Here is a 24965-nt window from a genome sequence, read left to right as displayed (position 1 = left end):
TTCTTGCCAAGCTGACCAATAAAATAGGTCAACTTTTCTACCATAGGGGACAGTAGATTGACAGACTAGTGATTTGACTATTCGTTACTCGTCTTGTTGGCTGAGGAAAAGTACATGTGGACAGTTACTCTTCAAAGTGCGCATCGGAATTCGGTAAGAAGGATGCACGTCGTTGCATCCTCGAGTTGCATCTTCTGTTAAGATTAATTACCCTAATCTAAATGGGATTTCTGTACTTCTGAGCACCGTGGGTAGACGGCCTAACCAAGTTACGCACCCAATGCATATGGGGTCTGATAAATTGAAATGCTGCCAGGCAAATGTCCAGTGCCGCAATTTACTAACAAAAACCCTGCTTGGCGGGCTCAGCTAAAGCGCTCCATGATCACGCTGACATAGCTTTGTCTGTTTGTGTGTGTGTGTCTGCCTTTCTGTCTGTATGTGTGTGTGTGTGTGTGTGTGTCTTTCTGTTTGTCCATCCAGGTTATTAACACCGGGGGCGGCAAAATCATGTCCCAGTGTGCCTGCCCTAAATCCCTCTCAGGGAGGATTACGACAGGCCTTAATCGCCATGGCAATCACCTAGCAGTCAACTTCATGCCTCTCTGTTAAGTCAAGAGGTGTTCTCTCAGACAAACATACGATGATGATGACAAACTAGGTTAACCCCCCTTGAGGCATTCCAAACATTATCTGTCTACCACACTGACCCTGACTCTGTTTATCAATATCGCAAGCAATAACAGACTAAGCTAATTTTGTACATACCTACAGTAAAAAAGAGAAACAATCTACCAAATCTATTCATTTATAATGTTTATTACTTCTCCCTGCCATTATCATTCACCTAATTGCTAACACATGATGGGGTCCCTGGGTCGCCGGTGTGCCATGACTGGGGCCCCTGGGCAAGAAAAGGTTGAAGACCCCAGTGTTAGATCGCGGCGCTCGTCACTAATCAAATATCGACGCTGGGACAGAGTGAACAAGGCAAATGTACCTTATCTGGGCCGGAGGTCATTGGTATGAACTATGAATGAGATACAGTAAAAATACACAGAAACACAAGTGGATTCTTACCTTTATCAGTGAGGTGCAAACAATAGCGCCGGCGTTCACCATGGGGTTGTGGGGCTTATCTGGAATAAAAAAATGGAAAAAAATATACACCAACTTAAAATATTGATTACAAGTCTCAAAGACCTAAAGTGTGAAGGATTCCTTGCAGAGCCTTTTCAAAAATGTACTAAGGTATCGGTTATAAATGCTTGCTACGAAGAATGTCGGAGTGACGTGGCTTTCATTGTAAAATGATATACAAATTCATAGAACCATATCAAACACAGACCACTGTCGACACTAGAAAATCCATAAATAATTTAGCAAACATTTTTTAAATGTATTGTAATGAAATGGATATGCAAATGTCATTTGGCATAGAGCGCTGAGAACAGACGCAAGCCTGCACTTGAATCAATCAGGTTTGTTATTCAAACATGACAGACCAACACTTTCTCTCTGACTACTTAGATACTAATGAGATTTGTCAGGGTTAGGGGCAAAGTGAAATGAACACTAAACAAACAATATGATCTGGGTCCTGCTCAATGTCCAAATGTCAAGGCTACTTCTCTCGCTGCAGTGAGTCTTAACCTCCTTACATAACGGTCACCAAATTGACATAGCTATCCTGGCACCTGCACCAGGCCCACATGGCCCACGCAGACAGGGGATGATAAAGACCAGGGCCCGTATCCACAAAGTGTCTGAAAGTAGAAGTGCTGATCTAGGATCTGTCCATATAAAAATCGCATTTATTATGATCTAAAAGGCTAAACTGATCATAGATCAGCACTCTTACTCTGAGAAGCTTTGAGGATATGGGCCCAGACTGCTCCGCAGATGTGCACCAGCGCTAAGGATTATGGGGTTTCAGTGACTGTGAACGCAACCCTGAGACAGTTAGTGCCTTCAGATAGTATTCATACCCCTTGAATAATTCCACATTTTGTTGTTACTGCTTGAATTAAAAATGGATACAATTTATATTTTTACCACCCATTTACACACAATACCCCATAATGACAAAGTACATTTTTTGTTGTTGAAAATTTTGCAAATGTATTGAGAATGAAATAAAGAAACACCTCCTGAGTCAATACTTTGTAGAAGCACCTTTGGCAGCGATTACAGCAGTGAATCTTTCTGGGTAAGTCTCAAAGAGCTTTCCACACCTGGATTGTGCAATATTTTCACATTAATCTTTTCAAAATTCTTCAAGCTCTGTCAAAATTGATTGTTGATCATTGCTAGACAACCATTTGTAGGTCTTGCAATAGATGTTCAATTAGATTTAAGTCAAAACTAACTCAGACACTCAGGAACATTCAATGTCTACTTGGTAAGCAACTCCAGTATATATTTAGCCTTGTGTTTCAGGTTATTGTCCTGATGAAAGGTGAATTAATCTCAGTGTCTGTTGGAAAGCAGACTGAACCAGGTTTTCCTTTAAGATGTTGCTACTGAAAAACTCCCCAGTCCTTAACGATTACAAGCACACCCATAACATGATGCAGCCACCACTATGCTTGAAAATATGGAGAGAGGTACTCAGTAAAATGTTGTATTGGAATTGCCCCAAACATAGCATTTTGTATTCAGGACAAAAGGTTAATTGCTTTGCTACTTAAAAAAACAAAACAGTTTTACTATAGAGCCTTGTCGCAAACAGGATGCATTTTTAGGAATATCTGACAATTAGGTTAGTATTGTGGAGTAACTACAATGTTGTTGATCCATCTTCACATGTATCCTATCACAGCCATTAAACTCTGTAACCGTTTTAAAGTCACCATTGGCCTCATGGTGAAATCCCTAAGCGGTTTCCTTCCTCTCCGGCAACTGAGTTAGGAAGGACGTCTGTATCTTTGTAATGACTGGGTGTATTGATACAGCATCCAAAGTGTAATTAATAACCTCACCATGCTCAAAGGGATATTCAATGTATGTAATAAGTGCCCTTCTTTGTGAAGCATTTGAAAACCTCCCTAGTCTTTGTGGTTGAATCCGTGTTTAAAATTCACTGCTTCACTGAGGGACCTTACAGATAATTGCGTGTGGGGTACAGAGATGAAGTAGTAAAAAAAATCATTTTAAACACTATTATTGGACACAGAGTGAGTCCATGCAACTTATTATGTGACTTGTTAAGCACATTTTTATTCTGGTATTTACACATTTTTATAATTTTTTATCCATAACAAAGGGGTTGAATACTTACTGACTCAAGACATTTCAGCTTTTCATTTTGAAATAATTTGTAAAAACAATTCAGGCTATAACACAAAACGTGGAAAAGGTCAAGGGGTGTTAATCCTTTCTGAAGGCACTGTAGAGTACGTCATTACATACTGTATCTTTCTTATGACGAGTGCAAATTTAACAGAGTTGTCAAAATGTCAGTAGGAACTAAATGGGAGAAAACGTATTGAAATGGAGGAGGTAATACCTGAACATATCCAATAAAAATGTAGCGTTTTTTAATGTTTGCTCTGATTTACCAGCACAGGCATATCCCATTTCTTGGGGTGAGGAGGACAGTGAAATGTATCCTCCATTTGGTAGTCAAATGTGTTGAGGGAATGAAGGTCACCTATACTTTGACTACATAATGTGTGTGTAGGAAAACATTGAGGTTTCCATATGGCCAGCTAGGACACACACACACCTTTGGGACTCTTGACAGGTTCTCTTTCTTCTATTCCTGGGTCACCATTGATCTTTCTATTGGTATTCTGAGAGGGAGCTAGACGTAGAATCATAGGTGGAAAAGCAAGCAGGAGGACACTGAGCCCCCCCCGACTCCTCATCATACGTCAGCCCACCCCTACTGAGCAGAGGGAGGGAATGGCCTCTGAATCATTCAAGTTTCACCCTGTCGCCATAGCAACAGTTGTCGAAAAGGCCAAGTTGGATTGAAAATAGACTAAGGCGGTTGGGGTTGGTGTGTTGCAAGTAAGGGCCTCTCCCCACTCTTTTTATTGGCGATGTCAACATTTACAACTAAGCCTTGTATTCCGTGGTGGATGTGTCATCAGCTGGAGAGACCTTAGAAAGCAGTGGCATCTATAACCGTGTTGGATGGATGATGACGCTCGAGGCATCGATGTGTAGACAGAGGGGACTGGGGAAAGAGACATCACTTGTGGGCTATTCATCAAAAGCACTTAAGAGGAGAAATAATCAAACAAAGGGGATGGCGAGAGGACAGGGGCGTTCAAAGGCAAAGTGGCTATGGCGTACGTTGATCTATGACCTAGCTACGTCATACTGCTCAGAAAAATATATTTATTTATTTATTTTAGATGTCTGGACACAGGTGGGAAAAAAACTGTCCACTGCAACACAGTGATGCTGTACCTGCCTATTTACCTGACCTGTAATGATTTGAAATAACATTTGATGACAGGGATACAGAATTTAACGGTGTGATTTGGATTCAACATTATTGTGATTTGGATTCAAACTGGTCCCTGGCGTGATCTGAGGGGCTTTCCCCATTCTGGTCATTCTAGTCTAATTCTGTGCCCCAGCAGGATCAGCTCTGAGAAACAAAGCTGTGTGTGTCCCTCCCAGCTCACCGTCCTCGTCCAGGAAGAGCTTGTTGAAGCGCAGGCCGCTGGGCTCCTTCCCGATGAAGCGGTGCACGTACTCGGTGCCGTGGTCGTGCACCGCGATGGCGTACTTCAGCGGCTTCACACACGACTGCAGGCAGAAGGGGACCTTAGTGTCGCCTACCGTGTGTCTGAGGAGAAACAAAAGCAGGCTTAAGTACAGGTTAATCAAGTCCTGCTTCACTGTTCTTTAAGGCTTCCTACACATCACAAACCAGGTGCACCTTAATTGACTTTACGTGTCATCACGTCACATGATAAACTGATGTGAGAGAAGCTCTGTTAAGGTAATAATGACACTGATATCACAAGAACGGCTTGAGGACAGTTAGAAATTGTTCATAAAAATATCATTTCAATGCAGATATTGGCCTCAACTCTGCCAAGAACCGCTGTGTGCATGCAGGAACTATTCAACTGGGGAGGTGTTCTTGCTGAGGCTGAATACTAAAGCAGTGTGCAATATCTGGAGCGCATCATGTGGGGGAGTAGTGAGCGAGTTAACATATTGTTACAGAAGGTCACTATGACCAGACATCGTCCCTCATGGGGCGTCATTAAAGGAGATGGGGAGGGGAGACACTGAAAAGTGAGAAGCTCAGAAGGGGGTGGAAGAGAGTGAAAAAGAGGTAGGAGGAGAAAGACTGTGGCGGATGGAATACAGACAGAACAAAAAGAGACAGGATAGAAGGAAAGAAAGATGAAGAACAGAAATAGAGAAACAGAGAGGACGAGGTAGGTTGAAAGAGAGAGGGAATAGATAGACGGAGAAAGACAGTAAGAACGACAGAGAAAGAAAAGGAGAGATGCTAAGGGGCATCCAGATAACTGCCCCTCCCTATTTAGTGCATCATGGTGTTTCAACATGCTGTAAATCAGAAATCATGAAAACCAAACATAACAAAACACCTCATTCCAATGTTATCTTTACAACTTTCTATCCTACAGCAAACATCATAAAGCGGAGAGATAGTGTCATTTACAGACATATAAACACACAAACACCCCCTAAGATTGGTTGTTATTTTACGATATCTATTATCAATGAGTACACCAGAACTAAACTGCGGACCCCACATCGTAATGTTTGGCTTCTACTGGAAGTTTAGCTGGCCCTTATCCCAGTTCAGATGGCCTTGAGATATCCTATCACTGGGTAAATTTGCAGATGTTAAATAGCGGAAGCGTGTGCATTTTCAGTGTTGCCAACTGTTGACCAACTTACCAACTGTTGGTCTTAAAGATAATAATAATAACCTTGTCTCAATCACATGATAAAAACTTCATGAGTACATAATGGTGTGGTGAGGCGCGAGTCTAACCTTTGTCCATCCACGGTACACAGAGACACGGCCCACAGGTCTGGGCTAAATTTGGCAAGCTGGGGAATGTAGTCTGCAACCTGCGGTGGAGAGAAAAATACTTCCAACACCTGTTTCGTGTAAGACTGCCAACTCCCTTGACAAAAATACATACAGTCTTAGGGGGAAAAAAAGGTGCCGTCTAGAATCTAAAAACGGTTCTTTGGCTGTTCCCATAGGAGAACCCTTTTTGGTTCCAGGTAAGAACACTGAGTTAATGTAAAACCCTTTCCACAAAAGGGTTAGGCATGGAACCAAAAAGGGTTCTCCTATGGGGACATCCGAAGAACCCTTTTTTCTAAGCGTGTACAGGTAAGCGAACACAGAAGAAAAGGATACATAAGAAAACTCCAGCTACACACAAGAGCTATCATTGACGATACCACAGAGGAGGTGGAAGACAAAAGAAAAAAAAAGGTGAAAGAGGCAGACTACAGGAACAACGAGAAGGATGGCGTCCACCCACCTCCCCCAGGATGGGCTGATTACCAACCTGGCCTTCGGTCAGATTTTTGGCACTCTCGTAGAGCTCGTCGATGTGAGAAGAGAAGGACTGGAAGTCGGGGATGACAAACTTCTTGCGGAAGGCCTGGGTGAGCAAGACTATGTTGCTCTGGACACACCTGGAGGCAGGAGGGTGGTAGAGGTTATTTGGACATTGCATGACTTGAGTCCCTCTTAGCTCAGGTAGTTCGCGTGGAGCTAACATAGCCATGGTGAGCAACAAAATAGACACTAAACTGACAAACTGTTTTTTATCATGATGAGTTCTGACTTCTAAACTTGAAAATATAAAATATCCTCATTCATGTCACTGAGGGAGAGAGAGGAATGTAGAATGTTTACATTCTGTCAGAACATGTTATTGTTAGACATCAGGGATATATGGGAAGGAAAAGGACCACAGTCTGGGACAAGTCAGGAATTTGGGCCGAGGTCAGGTCAGATGGATGTGAGAAAGAACATGCTTCACTAAAGTCCTGTATAGCAACAGAGATGTACTGGCTGTTCAGATGTGTAAGGAGGAGACTCAGTATAGGAGGAACATTTAAATACCAGTGATGGTGTAAATACGTATTTGTCTTATGCAGCTGTGACCCAGTGGGTGAGTTTGTGAGTTTGTACTCTTTATTTAGAACCTAACAATAGCCTGGGGCCACAGGATGAAATACTAATTGATAGTCAAACAAAAACACATGAACGCGTCGCATGCACACACACAAAAACATTATGGGTAAGTGCATACATTCCATGACTGTAAAGCAACAACCACACCAGTAGGAGGGGAAAAACTCCAGCAGTCCCAACATAGGCCTAATATAAGTATTCCCAGATGCTCTCAGTTAACACCATGGTCACGTGCCTGGTTAACTTAAGATAAACAAAACTCACTTACTGTAGCTTTGTGAGTGCTACATGAACGTTCATAAAAGATGCTTATCTCAATGACCACGGTATATGGCCTACTAAAAAGAAAAAGTGAGGTGGCAACTAGGGCATGTTTATCATTTTATTTTTTAGTTCATTTGACCCTCATCTAACTCAGTTAAGAACAAATTATTGTTTACAATGACGGCCTACACCGGCCAAATCCGGACGACGTGCGCCGCCCTATGGGACTCCCAATCACGGCCGGTTGTGATGCAGTCTGGATTCGAACCAGGGTGTCTGTAGTGACGCCTCTAGCACTGAGATGCAGTGCCTTATTCCTAAAGATCCTTGGGACCTTGCCTCGCTCTTCCATCCTTGAAGAACAAATAGATAACCATACTGTATCTAAAAAGGTTTGAATGCATGGTTTCTTGTAGGATACTGTTTTTAAAGTGCCGCCAGGCCACAGGAGAGCGTTTCTAGCCAATATTAGCATTTAACACATTGAAGGGTATAACACCCAGGTGTGTCCAGGAGACAGAGACATCCCATAGTTCCATCGCCATCCCTCTGCTGCAATCATTTACATACACGTCCCTCAGGGAGCTAGAGGCCTTGGAGACTCAGCGAGCAGGCTGCAGTTACAGAAATGTTCTAGGGACAAACTATTTTTGGGGGGTGGTGGTAAATAACGGAAGGGTTGTCTTTAGGGAACCAAGCAGCACTTCTTCTAGATGCAGATGAAAACAGGAAGACTGGCATGGGCATAACTGGGCACGGCGTGTAGATATGGAGACCAGTTTGGCTCCGGACAGAGGGAATAGTTTCAGTGCGACTGTATAGCAGTGTCATCACTCGTTTCCACCTTGCCCCGGTGTCTTAAAAATAGCTGGCCATCGCCACACACATAGATATTTGACATTTCATTTGTGGTGATGGATGACGCTGTGCAGAAAAGCAGGCAGCAAACACATGACACGGCACCAGCCGAGCAATCGTGAGCTCTGCACAAGACATTACCATCTGCAATGTTCAGAATGCAACCCTGGGTCGTATTCATTAGGCAACAAACGTTAGAAACATGGAGGGACTACCTGAACTTCTCCAATAAAGAAATGTTTTCCGTTACAAAACGGTTTGATACAGTGTTCCCTAATGAATACAACCCTGATGTTGCAAGCACCGCACGCCAATCAAATGAGTCATTTGAGCCTTCGGCCAAACACTGCAGTACATAGACTTTCTGTGGTTTGGCTCTGCTACTCCAGGAGGTCCGGACCCCCTGTCTAGTCTACCGTCCATCAGCAACGGAACGAGTGGACAGAGCCTATGGTTTTACACAGTGCCCTGTCAATGTTAACCTGGCCAGCCTACTACCACCCACAATGTATTCAGCGGGTGACAACAGAGAGAATGAAAGTGCTAGGTCAGTGGTTCCCAAACCCCTCTTTTTTTTTTTACTCAGTCCGGCTTTCATCGTACTCTTGAAAGTTGTAATAGTAGAATGCACAAGGTGACATTTCGAAATTGGATCGTGCATCGTCAGTTCCTCTTGTCACGTCAGTCATTGCAAACCTTAGAGCTATTTATAACTTGTCAGAAATGATGTTAGGTAAGATGAGGAAGGGAGAACGAATGAGTGTACTCATGCACTGCTAAGTCATTTCCCTTCGCCACAGCTTAGAAATAAGACGCACCGCGTTGGCCGCTAATGGCAACTGTCAGGCCCAGTGTGTGCATGTGCGTGGCTGTAAACAAGCTTGTTTGTCTTTGAGTAAGATGGGGGACAGGTGTGTGTGGGGGGGTACACGCTTGGGCTGGGAATTGCCAGGGACCTCACGATCCGATATTATCTCGATACTGCGATTCTATATGGATTGCCATTCGATACCGCAAGTTCCTTGCGATTTGATGTTCCAAACATATTGCTCACTGTACCAGTCAAGGGTTTTACTTTGTAGAATAATAGTGAAGACATCAAAACGATGACATAACACATGCTGCAGAGAGCACATGATGTCCTGTGTCATGGCGCTATACGTGAGCCTGGCGCTTTCTGCCTGAACGACACGACATCCGATTGGCTCTGGTGGGGTCTCTGTCTGATAGAACCTGTTCTGGAAGGATTTGGGGTAACGCTCTCTGTAAGCCACCCCGTTATAATGCATTATGAATGCACTTTAGATGGCCTATTATCATACCACGTTCACTATGGCATAGCGGATGATAAGACCTCCGTAAGCATTCATAACAGCTCAGGGCTCATCTTCACAGCCTTTTGTGGCCAAAAGACAACAACTGCATTCATATAGCATTACTCAGAGGTGGTAATATACATTATAGACATGCTATAAGCATTCATAATAGCTCATCATGGCTCATTGTAAGAAATTCTAACAATGCATAAATACCTATAATGTATTTAAAATGCATAAATACCTATAATGTATTTACAATGCATAAATACCTATAATGTATTTAAAATGCATAAATACCTATAATGTATTTAAAATGCATAAATACCTATAATGTATTTAAAACGCATTTTAAAACATGTGGCTCATAGAAACAAAGTGACATCACCGGGATTAGTTAGTTTGCCTTGAGGTGACAAGGTTCAGGACAGGATGTCAACAATTAGGTTCGATCTGGGCCGTGTGACATTGTGGCAGGAAGTAGATCACTGGGTCTCCTCTAGCTTGGCACAGGCGGGCGAGACGTGAATAATGGATTCCATCTTAACCCAGAGAAGAGACGGGCTGAATGATTCATGAGCTAGAGCTGTTATGATGAGGAAAACACACAGGAACTGGAGCTCTGTCTGCACAGACACTACGACTCGCAGTCATGATTCAATCATCCCTCATTAGGGCTTTCACACTACTGAGACGAGCCGAGCTAAACTGAGCTGGTCAGGTTAAGCATCCACCATAGTTGCTTGAACAGTGCTGAAAGAGACCATGTGAAAAGAAAATATCCAAGCCAGCCTTGTTCGGGTGGGTACAATATTGTGAAAAGAGTAATACATGGCCAACAGCATATTCACGCCCCACTCTCTATCGATCCATATATCGTTAACACTACTGAGCGTCTCTGATTGGCATCGGGGAACAACACTTACTTCTTGAAGAGCTGTCTGTCCAGCATGACTCCGTCCGAGGTGTTCTTCAGGGTGACTTTAAGGGTGTCCATGCATTCCTTCAGCCGGGGATCTCCTGTGCGTAATCCTGTGGCCTTTAGTGCCTGCAGAGGGAGAGGGGGGTGGGGGTCACACAACTCTGGTTTAGCCATGGTGGGCCCGCACTGAGCAGTCACAGAAACTCTAGGTTAGCCTTGGTGGGCCCAAAGCGGGGAAGGAAAAAAATAATCCTTGGTGTTGAAAGGCGTATGAAAAGCAGCCATTCCTGGTCTCTCCTCGTTTATTAGCACTGATCAGACCTGATTAGCTCTCTGTGATCGTGAAGGAAAGGAATCAAGGAAAGGAAGCTATTCAAGCGGCCTGGGAGAACAGTTACAGGAGACGGGAAAAGTTCCTAAAAAATAAATAAAACTGTATATAGCCCGAGACTGTATATAGCCCGAGACTGTATATAGCCCGAGTTTGTGCCATCATGGCAACTCGTCACTGATTGTCACGCCAAATAGCAACGAAGTTGGCAAGAGCACAACCAGACCTGGGACCTAGGGACCAATATTATCAGCCGATATTGGCCTTTTACTGATATCGGCCGATTATTCCACCGATAATCGATAAATAGAATAAAGGCAAATATGTTCCTTTTTTTCCAACTTCATTGTTACTGTTCGGATGCTCAAACACGAGGTTACCACATGATTACGGGAAGTCGCTTTCTCAGCAAAACCTCTCACAGACCTAGCCTGGTTCAAAATCCACATGTGCTTCAGGGAAGAGTACAGAGCTGTGAAGTAGCAGAGTCACGAAGCTGTGTTTCTGCCGTAAAACCCAGGGGCTAATATTTGACTGTGTGTACATGTTTGTAGTCACCTAGTGTTCCTAATATTGTGTCAGAATCGGTGTGTGTGTTTGGGTGCGTGAGTGTGTTTAATCATATGCTGGTCCTCAGATCTTCTCCTATGCCATTACATATGCCGCCGCGTTGGGAAAAACTGTCAGGAAAATAGTTTCCTCTCCATAAGATTTGTTTCATGAAATTGTGAGAAATAAAAATCTATGGCTATAAATATAGGCAAATATGATTCTTGGCATCATAACAACGATAGTCAGACTGCAAGTTCCAACAGAATCACCTATATTCACAACAGCCCTATTTTCCTGACAGTTTTTCCCTTGGCACACAGCAGAAACGTTTGGAGTTTTAGAACTAGATGTTCATGCACTTGTTTGAGGACGTTACAGCAGATCATCACACCCACCAGCGGGGAGAGCCCGCTGTAGCTGTTATCCCAATCATCTACAGTATGGCTAAATTGGTTCAAACAACTCATTGATATACTATGAGGCTATGACTCAATCCAAGCTGGGCACAGTTCTTAACCCAATATCCCTGGTTAAGAAGATGGGCACAGTTCCTAGTTCCCTAAAAAAAAAAAAAGGGATTGTGTAGGAGACACAGGAGAACGTTGGAGAATGTTCTACCACAAAAAACAACAACGTGTGCAAGGTTTTGTTACGCACTCCTCCTACCCAGGGAAGGGTGTTAAAAAAAAGCAGTGAAGAGGACACTGGTGATAAATAGACCAATAAGATCAGATAAGCTGGAGTAATAAAGCACGGTGTGTGTGTGTGTGTGTGTGTGTGTGTGTGTGTGTGTGTGTGTGTGTGTGTGTGTGTGTGTGTGTGTGTGTGTGTGTGTGTGTCTCAACAACCTTTTGGCAGCGCCTCAATCTGTGATGTGTGACACAGAGGACAAATGGCTAAATGTCGTGATAGGGCCGGAGGGGGGGAAAATAGATTTCACACCCTTCAACCACCTCCCCATCACTCTGTCTGAGGACTCACTTCTATTATCTCTAGACAGGAGACAGGGCAGCAGCAGTGATCCAACTCATTCATTATCACGGCGAGTTTATTTCATATGGCAATAATATGATCGTGTGGATGGCGACAATGGAAAACTGTGTGGGTGGTGCCGAAGTATGTAGCATGATCAGTGTAACCTTATGTAGTTTTAATGTTATTAAAATGTCATTACGATAGTGACTGTCGCTCTGAATATGATGTTGTAAATATAATAATGCTGATAACAACAATGATAATATTGATGAAGATGGTTACAGCATCAAATAATCTGAGAACAACGGTGTCTAATAATGAAAATGGATTAGGATGGTGTGTGTATGGCTCACTGTGAGAAATTTGTGGACGGGGATCTTCTCCTGGCCCTCTGCGATGGTGTAGAAGAGCAGGTCCTCCAGACTGGGCAGGATGCCTGCCTTCCTTCTCCTGTAGGGGAGGAACACACAGGAACACAAGATGTCAGAGAGCAGCACCTTTAGTAACACCTTTAGAAATACAGGGTGGTTGTCACTTCCATAACAGAACTAGAATTCATAGAAAGGACATATCCCCTTCAGACCACTGCAATTGAGCTGGTACATCATTGAAATGTAAATTGATGTACCGAATTACTACCACAAAGATGGCCGCCGGAGCAACCACCGAATGTCAACTTACATGGAAATGTCTTTTCTATTATCTATATTTCTATGATTCCAATAGGTTTCCTATGGAAGATTGACAATATAATTTAAAACAACTGATATTCCCCATTCAAGTCAACATGCTCTGATCCATTTGAATGTAGAAATGTCAATTTTACTCCCATTTTAGTAAATGAATCAGCCAAACACGACACCCATCCTGCATTGAAGAGCATGCTGTGTCAACACAAACACTAGGGTCCGGCATCTCTGTTTTGAACTGTTTCGTTCCGGAACCTATTTGCCAGGATGCAGTACCTCTCGTGATGAGATATATATTTATTTTACTGTTCGCAATGAAAAAAGTCTAATAAAAGCAATCAGAGTTCATGTGAGTTGCCTCTAATTCCCCTGCCCCGTTTTATCAACATCCAAATAGGCCTATTGAGCAAAAAGCATTGTTTTACAGAGTAAAACAAAAGAGAGATAGGTTTTTGGCACGGGCACACATTGGCCATCGCCGGTGAGTGAGCTGATCATCATTGGGTGAGTCAGTGAAACTGGAAAGTTTGTTTTTAGGACTATCCTTTCCTCCTATTTAACAATGTGTGTGTCTCCACACACCTAGGTCTAGGCTACTGACGGATTCAAGACAGGTTCGTTTTTATTGATCTCAGATTCTCAATTTGACAGTGTCATTTCAAATCATTTGTGCGCTATTAAAAAGAAGATTCTGCTAAAAGACTCCAGTCATGGAAAATGACGACCCTCAGACGACTTGTTGGAAGATTTGGCTAAACCAGACATAACAGTTCCACTAGAATTTGAGTTACATGAACCAAAGGAAATGGAAGAAAGAAAAAAAAAGAGCAGAAGGTCTGTCAACCAGTTTGTTTGTGTGTTTCCAGAGCCATTCTCGCCAGGTTAAATAAAGGGTTTATCTAGCGGCTGTTGATGTGGTATTATCACATTTGGGGAGGGATTTCTGAAGCTCGTGTTGGAAGGCCTGAATGTGTGGGAGCGTCGTTAAATAAAGTGGTTACCTAACCCTGTTGATGTTCTATCCCTGTTATCACATTAGAGCGGGCTTACGGTTGCCTGCACTGGCAAAGCAGAGTGGGATTGCCACCTGTAGCTCAGCGACTGACTGTGTATGGCAGTGGCACAGTTACCAGGAGCGACAGACGAGTCTGCCACTTTCACGGCGTCCGTCAAAACACAGTCACTTGCCAGCCGAGCTACCACCGTTTAAATACAGTCTCGAAAAGGGTGTCTGTACTTCAAAGTCATTACTGCTGGTCACAGTTGAGGTAATGTTTTTTTTTACATGGCAGTTATGAGTACTTCCTGTAGTTTCTGGGTGTCTGAGAATAAGTCACATCTGGTTTTCAGGGCATGGCTAGTGTTGCAAGGTGATGGGGGGGGTTGGGATTCTTTGGATCAAATTTCTGACATCCCTTCTGGATGTCTGATCCATAGGTATGCAGTGCAGTGAGAAACTGGGAAATACATCACACAAATGTCACAGATAAGAGGTAAACAGGGGGGGGGGCAGGATGTAAGGTAGAGGAGAACGAGGAAGCGAGAAAAACGATATCTACCTGTGAGAGACAAAAATAGTAATATACTTACAGACACAAATGTAAAGCAAGCAGGACGATGGAGAGAAAGAGGGGGAAAGAAAACAGGCAAAAACAAATGAGACATTAACACACAAAACAGGAACCCAACTATTTGTCATGCACCTGGGAATAACCATTGGTGTCATCATCATATTCTCCCTAGAGGTACCACTAGTTATGGATACCCCACCACTGGAGAGAAACATCCATGCCCTGGAAGAGTTAGAAAAAAGCAGAAACCTGAGAATCCTCAGGAAGGCCTATGTTATGGGTCAATTGTGGCTACCAAAACATACAGGAGGTAAATACAGTTAAACAAATATTCTCTCTATGCATGCTATTAGTGGAAATAACACATTGAGCAATTATTGAGTTTTGAGTCATAAAGTTCCATGCATCATCCTCATTAGACTAAGAAATTAGTATTGAGTAAAGAATGAGAAGAGGGAGAGAGAGACAAAAAAGAGAAAAGAGCGGGAGACGAAAAAAGAACAGAGCGAGAGAAAAGCGAGACAGAAAGAGAACAGTGTTAGAGAATAGCGAAGAAAGAGGGAGGACAACTGCACTGAGCCTGCTGGTTTTAATTACATTTCCTGCTGTCTGCAGTGGGGTGACTAAGGACACACTCGCCTCTGTAGGTCAGACTGACACACGCAGTATCCAGCCTACTTTCTCAGCATTGGCTCCCACTGAGTACAAAACACAAAGCAGATCGAGTCACACACATCCCCACTGAGAGTATAGGCTACACACACACACACACTGTCCAGTTCTCTCCCTCACTCAGAGTTTACACACAGCATGCTGTTCAGCACACACAGCCTACCATCCCCACTGATCTGGGATTGCCAGTTGCCAATGGAGCTCGCCAGCTTGTATAAAAAAAATTGCGGAAATTAGTAAGCAGCCATTCCTACGGGGGAAATTAAATTGGGAAAGAACAGGGTTTTGGGATAAACGGCAAAAATAAGGTCTGAGGTTAACACATGCTTAGGAGATCTTATACATTTCATTCTATTAGAGGGGCTTCCCGAGTGGCGCAGTGGTCTAAGGCACTGCATCGCAGCGCTAGCTGTGCCACTAAAGATTCTGGGTTTGAGTCCAAGCTCTGTCGCAGCCGGCCACGACCGGGAGACCCATGGCGTGGCGCACCATTGGCCCAGCGTCGTCTGGGTTCGGGGAGGGTTTGGCCAGCAGGGATGTCCTTGTCCCATCGTGCACTAGCGACTCCTGTGGTGGGCCGGGCGCAGTGCACGCTGACACGGTCGCCAGGTGTACAGTGTTTCCTCCGACACATTGGTGCGGCTGGCTTCCGGGTTAAGTGGGCATTGTGTCAAGAAGCAGTGCAGCTTGGTTGGGTTGTGTTTCGGAGGACGCACGGCTCTTGACCTTCGCCTCTCCCGTGTCCGTACGGGAGTTGCAGCGTTGAGACAAGACTAACTACCAATTTGATACCACAAAATTGTGGAGAAAAAGGGCTAAAAATGTTTTGATAATATCAGTCAGTTAACATGACCTTTATGAATTCTTTGTGGGGGTTTTTATTACATAAATGCTTACAAATTCACCAAAAAAGTGACGTTAGCTGATAAAAGATTATCTCATAGAACGAAGCGTATGAGATCTCCTAAGCCTCTGTTTACCTCATTTTTGGCGTTTATCTCAAAACCCTACAAAAACTCCATTCATTTCGTGGTATCCAATTGGCTTTGTCCAACCAACCATGGCGGAGCTAGTGCCAACAAAAAGACATAAACTATTGCTCCCTACGCTACACACTCCAGCAGCGTCAGAGTGCAGCAGCCACATTCCTGGAATGCCCCCGCCAGTCCCGCCCCCCCTGATGGGATTAATAAAGACAACATCCTGGTCTCGTTCACACGCCACTAACCACACCACAGAGCCAACTCAGTCCAGACCCACCGGCTACAAACTACCAGGCAGACATACATTATTATATCATCTACTGCAGAATCCAGAACCCTTACAATGGTGGGACTGGCACACAACTGCTACAAGGAAGGCACTGATTGCCCTTGCTCAGAAGATATGGTAACTGTCCTTTCATCAGTCTTTGACTAAAAACCAGCATGGCTCAAATGCTACATCTCAGATGGATCTCTTCCCACCAGCAGAAAAAAAAACTTGCCGAGTCACAATATCAAGATAGTAATTCACGTTGACTGAACATACAACAGTTTTGTCTCAGTTTGCCCCAGGTTTACGCCAAATCTATAATAGTGTTCCAAGGTTTGTTTGATTTCTAATTCAATTGATGTTTGTTGACAACCGAATCGCGTATCAATCAAGACTTAACGTTTATCTGAAGTCTTTGCCCCAGATGGCTGCGTCTTCCTAAGAAGACAATCCAACGGTTTCTTGCACCTCAGCAGTTAAGAACCCTAACACAGCATCGCCAATAGATCAGCCAGAGACATCCAAACCATCAGATTGCTGAGTCACAAAGACACAGATGCCAGAAATAGCCAAGAGCTGGCTCACGTCAAGGTGACTATGGTCATGTTTTAGTTGAAGAATTCCATTAGAGGATTAAAATACAGTGTGTGGAGAATTCATTTATGATCATTCAGGATGGGATTCAGACAATCATTTCACAGGGTTCACTAGGGAGGTTTGCCGCCATCGACTACAGGTACAAATTGAGTAACTAAATCTGGCACATTTACAGAAATCATGATCGATGTGCATTATCCCTGTCAAATAAATCTAAAAGAGTAAAAAAGTCATCTTAAGTGGCAGGTCACTGACTCCAGGTCCAAAGCACTGAATCCTGTTGGGGTAATGCCATCCAGTCGTAGGTTGATCCTAGATCAGCACGTAGGGGGATGTTCTGCTTGGAGCAAGTCCAACAGGGCTGCGCCAGACAGACACAGTATTGACTTTGCCCAATGCCAAGGATACGCCCAGTAATAAATGCTAATGAAAATATTGTTTCTCTCGGTCTCTCTCTCTCAAATGCATGGGTATTAGGCTATGGGCTAAACAGTTTTTTTTTAAATTATAATTTATATACGGACACTCCTTAACCATCTTGTGTCTAGCTGTTTAAAAATAAACTTTGCCTATATTCCCTTTGTTCTCCATTCGATAAGCAATGAATGTGACTGAAGGCTACGCTTCATTGTTTTATGCATGGCTTTCTCCTGAGCAAACAATGAATGTAACGGATTTCCATCTCAAAAAGTTATTTGAATAGCCTAGAAACGTAAGGTAGCCAGAGGACTAAGAATGAGAAAGAACAAATAATATCAATAGCCTATAGAAAAATCAAATGACAAGTTTAATCAAGTTTACCATTAAAAAAATATACGTGTCAAATGTTGAGCTTAAATTTCACAGGCGAAACCCCACATCACATGGAATTGCAAGTTCACATGTGTAAAACAATCACTTGAAAATCAAAATTGCAGTTTCACATGTAAGAAAACTGTGGTTGAAATAATGTTATTCTCACATGTGAAAAGGTGGCGTTAACATATTGCAGTAGCAATATTTGAGAGTGGTTGCAGTCCTCCAGCCTCATCCCTCAGCTTTTTACTGAAACTGGTGGGGAGAACACTTTGTTAATGTTTCAATTAAGGATCGCTGCTTTAAAACACCTTCAATAGGGTAGTGTTATTACATCCTCTAGTTGGGACCACTTCCCCTCAGTGACGTGCAGTCAGGGTAGGGAGTGCTTACCCTGTGATAATCTAAAAAAGAAATGCTGTTATGAACAGCCAAATATAATAATTTATGTTTTTTCCTCAATGATTATAGCGTTTTTTATGCTATATAAATTTAAAAAAACATCAAAAACTGCATCAAAAACCTTAGGAAATTCTCCTGGGTATTCACGCTTTCATTTCCAGCCATTCAAATGCATTCGAATTGATAATGCCGCAGCCGTTCCTGAGTCCAGTTACTGTTAATGGACAGGGTCAGCATAGTCCTCGCTGTTTTGCCTAGCTTTATTTAGCCGATTTCATATTTTGCGCATGCGTATTGCCCAAACATGTTGTGTTGGTATTGCGTGGGATAAACTGTGCATATTAGGGCGTGTCTACACCATTTGGCGTTCGCATCCATTTAACTGAACAAAGCTAGCATAAATAACCTGACAAATGGTCATTATTGCACCTGAAATGTTCTCAGTTGGAATAATGTAACTCATCGCTAAGGAGGGTTTGAAGAAGTGATGGGGGACAAAAATCGATACAGCTACGTATAGTGATCTTTTTCTTGGACAACATATCGATATTTGACACAAAGTATTGATTTTAAAAAAGTATCTCACACACACAACCGTTGACAAGTTTGGGGTCACTTAGAAATTCCCTTTTTTTTTTTTAAAAAGACTGGTGTTATATAGTACCAGTCAAAAGTTTGGACACACCCACTCATTCGAAGTTTAAAAAATATATATATTTTCTACATTGTAGAATAATAGTGAAGACACCAAAACTATGAAATAACACATTTGGAATCATGTCGTAACCAAAATAAAAGTATACTGCTCAAAAAAATAAAGGGAACACTTAAACAACACATCCTAGATCTGAATGAAAGAAATAATCTTATTAAATACTTTTTTCTTTACATAGTTGAATGTGCTGACAACAAAATCACACAAAAATAATCCATGGAAATCCAATTTATCAACCCATGGAGGTCTGGATTTGGAGTCACACTCAAAATTAAAATGGAAAACCACACTACAGGCTGATCCAACTTTGATGTAATGTCCTTAAAACAAGTCAAAATGAGGCTCAGTAGTGTGTGTGGCCTCCATGTGCCTGTATGACCTCCCTACAACGCCTGGGCATGCTCCTGATGAGGTGGCAGATGGTCTCCTGAGGGATCTCCTCCCAGACCTGGACTAAAGCATCCGCCAACTCCTGGACAGTCTGTGGTGCAACGTGGCGTTGGTGGATGGAGCGAGACATGATGTCCCAGATGTACTCAATTGGATTCAGGTCTGGGGAACGGGCGGGCCAGTCCATAGCATCAATGCCTTCCTCTTGCAGGAACTGCTGACACACTCCAGCCACATGAGGTCTAGCATTGTCTTGCATTAGGGGGAACCCAGGGCCAACCGCACCAGCATATGGTCTCACAAGGGGTCTGAGGATCTCATCTCGGTACCTAATGGCAGTCAGGCTACCTCTGGCGAGCACATGGAGGGCTGTGCGGCACCCCAAAGAAATGCCACCCCACACCATGACTGACCCACCGCCAAACCGGTCATGCTGGAGGATGTTGCAGGCAGCAGAACATTCTCCACGGCGTCTCCAGACTCTGTCACGTCTGTCACGTGCTCAGTGTGAACCTGCTTTCATCTGTGAAGAGCACAGGGCGCCAGTGGCCAATTTGCCAATCTTGGTGTTCTCTGGCAAATGCCAAACGTCCTGCACGGTGTTGGGCTGTAAGCACAACCCCCACCTGTGGACGTCGGGCCCTCATACCACCCTCATGGAGTCTGTTTCTGACCGTTTGAGCAGACACATGCACATTTGTGGCCTGCTGGAGGTCATTTTGCAGGGCTCTGGCAGTGCTTCTCCTGCTCCTCCTGCTCCTCCTCCATGCTCTGGACACTACGCTGACAGACACACCAAACCTTCTTGCCACAGCTCGCATTGATGTGCCATCCTGGATGAGCTGCACTACCTGAGCCACTTGTGTGGGTTGTAGACTCCGTCTCATGCTACCACTAGAGTGAAAGCACCGCCAGCATTCAAAAGTGACCAAAACATCAGCCAGGAATCATAGGAACTGAGAAGTGGTCTGTGGTCCCCACCTGCAGAACCACTCCTTTATTGGGGGTGTCTTGCTAATTGCCTATAATTTCCACCTGTTGTCTATTCCATTTGCACAACAGCATGTGAAATGTATTGTCAATCAGTGTTGCTTCCTAAGTGGACAGTTTGATTTCACAGAAGTGTGATTGACTTGGAGTTACATTGTGTTGTTTAAGTGTTCCCTTTATTTTTTTGAGCAGTGTATTAAACAAATAAAAATATTTTAGATACTTCAAAGTAGCCACCCTTTGCCTTGATGACAGCTTTGCACATTCTTTGCACACGCCCCAGTCTGACAACTCCAAGCGGACTGTCATGTGCCTTTTACTGAGGAGTGGCTTCCGTCTGGTCACTACCATAAAGGCCGGATTGGTGGAGTCCTGCAGAGATGGTTGTCCTTCTAGAAGGTTCTCCCATCTCCACAGCGGAACTCTGGAGCTCTGTCAGAGTGACCATCGGATTCTTTGTCACCTCTCTGATCAAGGCCCTTCTCCCCTGATTGCTCAGTTTGGCCGGGCGGCCAGCTCTAGGAAGAGTCTTGGTGGTACCAAACCTCTTCCATTTAAGAATGATGGAGGCCACTGTGTTCTTGGGGACCTTCAATAATGCAGAAATGTTTCAGTATACTTCTCCAGATCTGTGCCTCGACAATCCTGTCTCAGAGCTCTACGGACAATTCCTTCGACCTCATGGCTTGGATTTTGCTCTGACATGCACTGTCAACTGTGGGACCTTATATAGACATGTTCAATTTACCACAGGTGGACTTCAATCAAGTTGTAGAAACATCTCAAGGATGATCAATGGAAAAGGATGCACCTGAGCTCAATTTTGAGTCTCATAGCAAAAGCTCTGAATACATATGTAAATAAGGGATCTGTTTTTATTTTTAAATAAATTTGCTAATATTTCTAAAAACCTGTTTTTGCTTTGTCATTATGGGGTAGTGTGTGTAGATTGATGAGGAAAAACATTAATTTAATACATTTTAGAATAAGACTAACGTAACAAAATGTGGAAAAAGACAAGAGGTCTGAATAGTTTCCGAATGCACAATATGCAAATTCTACCAATTAAATGTGTCCATATATTGCTATTTTAGTGGCATCTATCAGTTGTATCTGTGGAGGCTATGGCTGAGCTGAGTAGAGCAATATTTCATTTTGTCGGATGATATGAAATATGCCGACATTGAAGGCTATCGCTTGTGTATCTTGGCTACATTGCTATTTACCAAGGATGTAACGATTCATAGGACCCTGATTCAAAATGTTTAAGATATGACTGCATCGGTCCGTGGACTCCAAACCGATCAAAATGTAGCATGCAAAAGGTCAGAAAATGGATTCAATTACTTTCTTCCTACCTTACGAAAATACCTAATATTTTGTGACAACTGATGCGTCTTCTTCCGTGTCGAACTAAGCATGTAACTGTGTTGACAGTCATTGATCTACAAGTAATTTTGCCTGCCGAACAACCCTAGTCAAACTGTGCACTGTGCCCAGCATCACGCGCTGACCAAACGCATGGTAGGCGGCCTGTTCCTGATCTTGCACATCTGCGCTGCACCTTCAGCATTCAAATGCTAAAATGGCTTGCGTGATTTTAGGCTTTATTAGTTGAGTCACAACGTATGTAATTTGTTAGGTCATTGTCATCAATGCGCTGTTGAAAACTCTGTTTTACAGGGGAATAAAAGTAAGCTCTCATCTGGCTATACCTACTGAATGGGCTTACAATATAATTTATTTAGATTCTTCAGGTTCACCATCAGCATTAGTCTTGGTAATAATCAGTGTATATGGTCATTTTTTGATATAGAGGGTAACGTTGATAATTTCATAACCACTAATCACATTTGCCAGGCAATTTGCATAGCCGAAGCTGGAGGAGAAAAGAAGCTTGCTGAAAACTACCAAACTGTCAAAACCATTCGATTTTCAGATGGGGGTGAAATCCCACGTTGTGATAGATAGCCAATGAATGAATGAATGACTGAATATATATATATATGTCATAGCTAATTTGTAAACAATATTGATGCAATACTAGCTCAAACACTTAATGTGCAAAAATTACAAGTTCATTAGTGGTTAATGGTAATTTCAGAATCAAAGTGGGGGGGACAAAAAACAGCCTACATTGCTGCCCCCCCCCCCCCCCCCCCCTAATTTGATAGTGCTTACCCAGCCACCGACCTAATCGCAAGTCACTGCTTCCTGTCTGAGAGGGGAAGCAGTGACTTGCGACCCACGGAGAGCTAGCCACTGTAGCCAGACAGACCAAAGCAATGAACGAGAAAATGGATGACCACCAAAAGAGATGAACAGGCCAGTGAGACATGAGGAAAGAATGTCAGAAGAAAAACAGACAGGGCAGAGATTTTAGCAATGGTAATTTCTTAAAACACACTACAATGTTGTTTGCAATATGTCCGTTTTTTTTCTCCCCCACAACAGACAATTAACTTACACAGTAGGAAGCAAAACAAACAAAAGATCGAAACGACAAAAACCACGACTCGACGACTAAGTGCAAACGCAGAGGCCCGGTTACCAGGAAACGGAAGGTGTTTTGCTTTTAATTTGACCAGCGAGCGGTCACTTGGAAGTAAACGCATTCAACCATCTGCCTTACGTGAGGGGACCTCTGCTCCAAAATATGGGAGGTAAAAAAAGCAGGGGAAAGTAGAAAGTGCTAGGGCGGAGGACGTGTCCTTTCTCGGAACAGGGGCCCAGGTTATTTTACACAGGCACTGCACTAAGTGCCTCTCTCCCCCCTCGAGCATGGCTGAGGGCAGGGTGTGTTCACACCGGACTGGCATGCTTCACTTCCTCCCTGGGTCCTGCTTGGTTCCTGCCTGGTTCTTCCTGCAGTACTATGGGCCACAGGCCATCGCTTCCACCATCCACACACCTACACCTCACTCTGACTCACCAAGCTCACGTGTTACAGCAAGTATTGGAGATTGCCGATTGTGTTTTCGATGCTTTATGAAATTAGATATATATAAGGAAATAATGACAAACTGTCTGGCATTAATATCCTAAAAGCTTTTTTTAGCTGTTATTTGTCTGACTCAGAAGTTGACAATGTTACGTAAAACTCAGACTCTCGGTAATTGTACCAGAGATCAATCTCCTACCCAACAGATGGGCGATGTTTTAACGACAGATGTTAGGTCAATAATGTCGGCGTCTAGATTAGGCTACAGTGGATGGATGGCCTGCTAATCGACCGGGCCTGAGAAACTATTCCAGTGTGTTTGCCCATCTGAGGACGAGGTTGCCTGGGCGCAGGCTCGAGTGTTTATTCTTTTAGAGTGAATGAGAGTGAATGAGAGAGAGAGAGAGAGAGAGAGAGACACTGTATTCTAGAATTAGAACTGCTGATGCAGGCATTCTGCTTTAAGGCTACACACAAACAGCGGTCTGAGAAAACCTCTTCCACACAGCAAACACCTGCAGTAGAAATGCAGTGGATTAAAACGCACTCCACGTCTAAAAACGGGAGACGTGGACAAGCTTTCTGACGTGGTCACAGACAGATGAGGGAAGTGCATGTAAACTTTACTGTAGGGCCGGGATGATACCAGTATCGCGATACTCGTTGGTATCGTGTCAAGGAAACAAAACACGAAGCGGGTTTAACTTCTTTAGGAAAACAGCCCTAATGTTGGAAACAAACATTATGTTGTCATCCAGAGTCGCAATTATTTATTTTCCAAGCCATACCACACAATATTTTACATACAGCAGGTTTTTAAAAAGGACAAAAGTGTTCGGTCTGCTTTGTGTTTTAATTTTTCCCATGGAAAAAAAGATTGCTATACTGGTATCGTCCTGGCCCTATATTACTGCATATCATACTTTCCATACTTCTGTGGCCAATATTACTTTTCCTTTGAGCTGGCCCAGGCAAAGGCCAACTGGGGCAAACAATTTCAACAAACCCTAAATAGCCACCATGTGTCCTAATACACACGTTGTTATTATGGAACATGTCATTCCTCCAATAGAAGACTTTGGGCATTGTAACATTGCATTTGCTCAAATCCACTATGAGCAATACAGAACAAAAACGGGCGGCAATGGCCACTCTGCCAACACTCCTTCCTCGCATCATTTCCCTCCATTATGGCTTCCCCATTAATGCCACAATCCTCTATTCTTACTCCTGTTCTCTGGGGCTTTCACCTCTTCCTTCCCTCTTTCACTGACGCGGGTCCCCGGGCACCTGCGGAGATCGGGTTCCAAAAGCTAGGACTCAGAAGCGGCTGGGTAAGACAGCGCTCACCACCGCCACACTCCACTGTAAATAACTCTGCTCACCTGACCCAGCCTGCCACACCTCACTTAATGCTATAATGACTGGTTTCATTTCCAGTCTAAGCCTCTGACTTCACCACTATTGTATTGTGAGTTTATCATGACAAATTGCTCTCAGAGATGTTTCCCAATTTGGGCTGTAGCTGAGAATAGTTTGTGTTGGGAAAGAAATAATTGTGCATCCTGT

General features: G+C 43.4%; 1 protein-coding gene across 7 annotated transcripts in view; it reads right to left on the bottom strand.

Moving 5' to 3' along the window:
* LOC106586143 (glutaminase kidney isoform, mitochondrial-like) overlaps positions 1-24965 on the bottom strand; it is a 60283-nt gene that overhangs the window by 28062 nt on the left and 7256 nt on the right. For 4 of the 7 annotated variants that reach the window (XM_014173044.3, XM_014173045.3, XM_014173040.3 and 1 more), the window contains exons 2-7: positions 12734-12830; positions 10527-10648; positions 6501-6657; positions 5996-6075; positions 4641-4804; positions 1081-1139 (exon numbers count right to left, since the gene is read on the bottom strand). In XM_014173044.3, coding sequence (XP_014028519.1) covers positions 1081-1139; positions 4641-4804; positions 5996-6075; positions 6501-6657; positions 10527-10648; positions 12734-12830 — 679 coding nt within the window. The remainder of the gene's footprint in view (positions 1-1080; positions 1140-4640; positions 4805-5995; positions 6076-6500; positions 6658-10526; positions 10649-12733; positions 12831-24965) is intronic. The other 3 variants (XM_014173046.3, XM_014173042.3, XM_014173043.3) reach the window with 1 other exon arrangement.

The sequence above is a fragment of the Salmo salar genome, chromosome 25 (genome assembly GCF_965601325.2).
Source record: "Salmo salar chromosome 25, fSalSal1, whole genome shotgun sequence".
Taxonomy (NCBI): Eukaryota; Metazoa; Chordata; class Actinopteri; order Salmoniformes; family Salmonidae; genus Salmo; species Salmo salar.
Note: the sequence above shows the minus strand (reverse complement) of the source record. Positions and strands in the feature narration are given on the sequence as shown.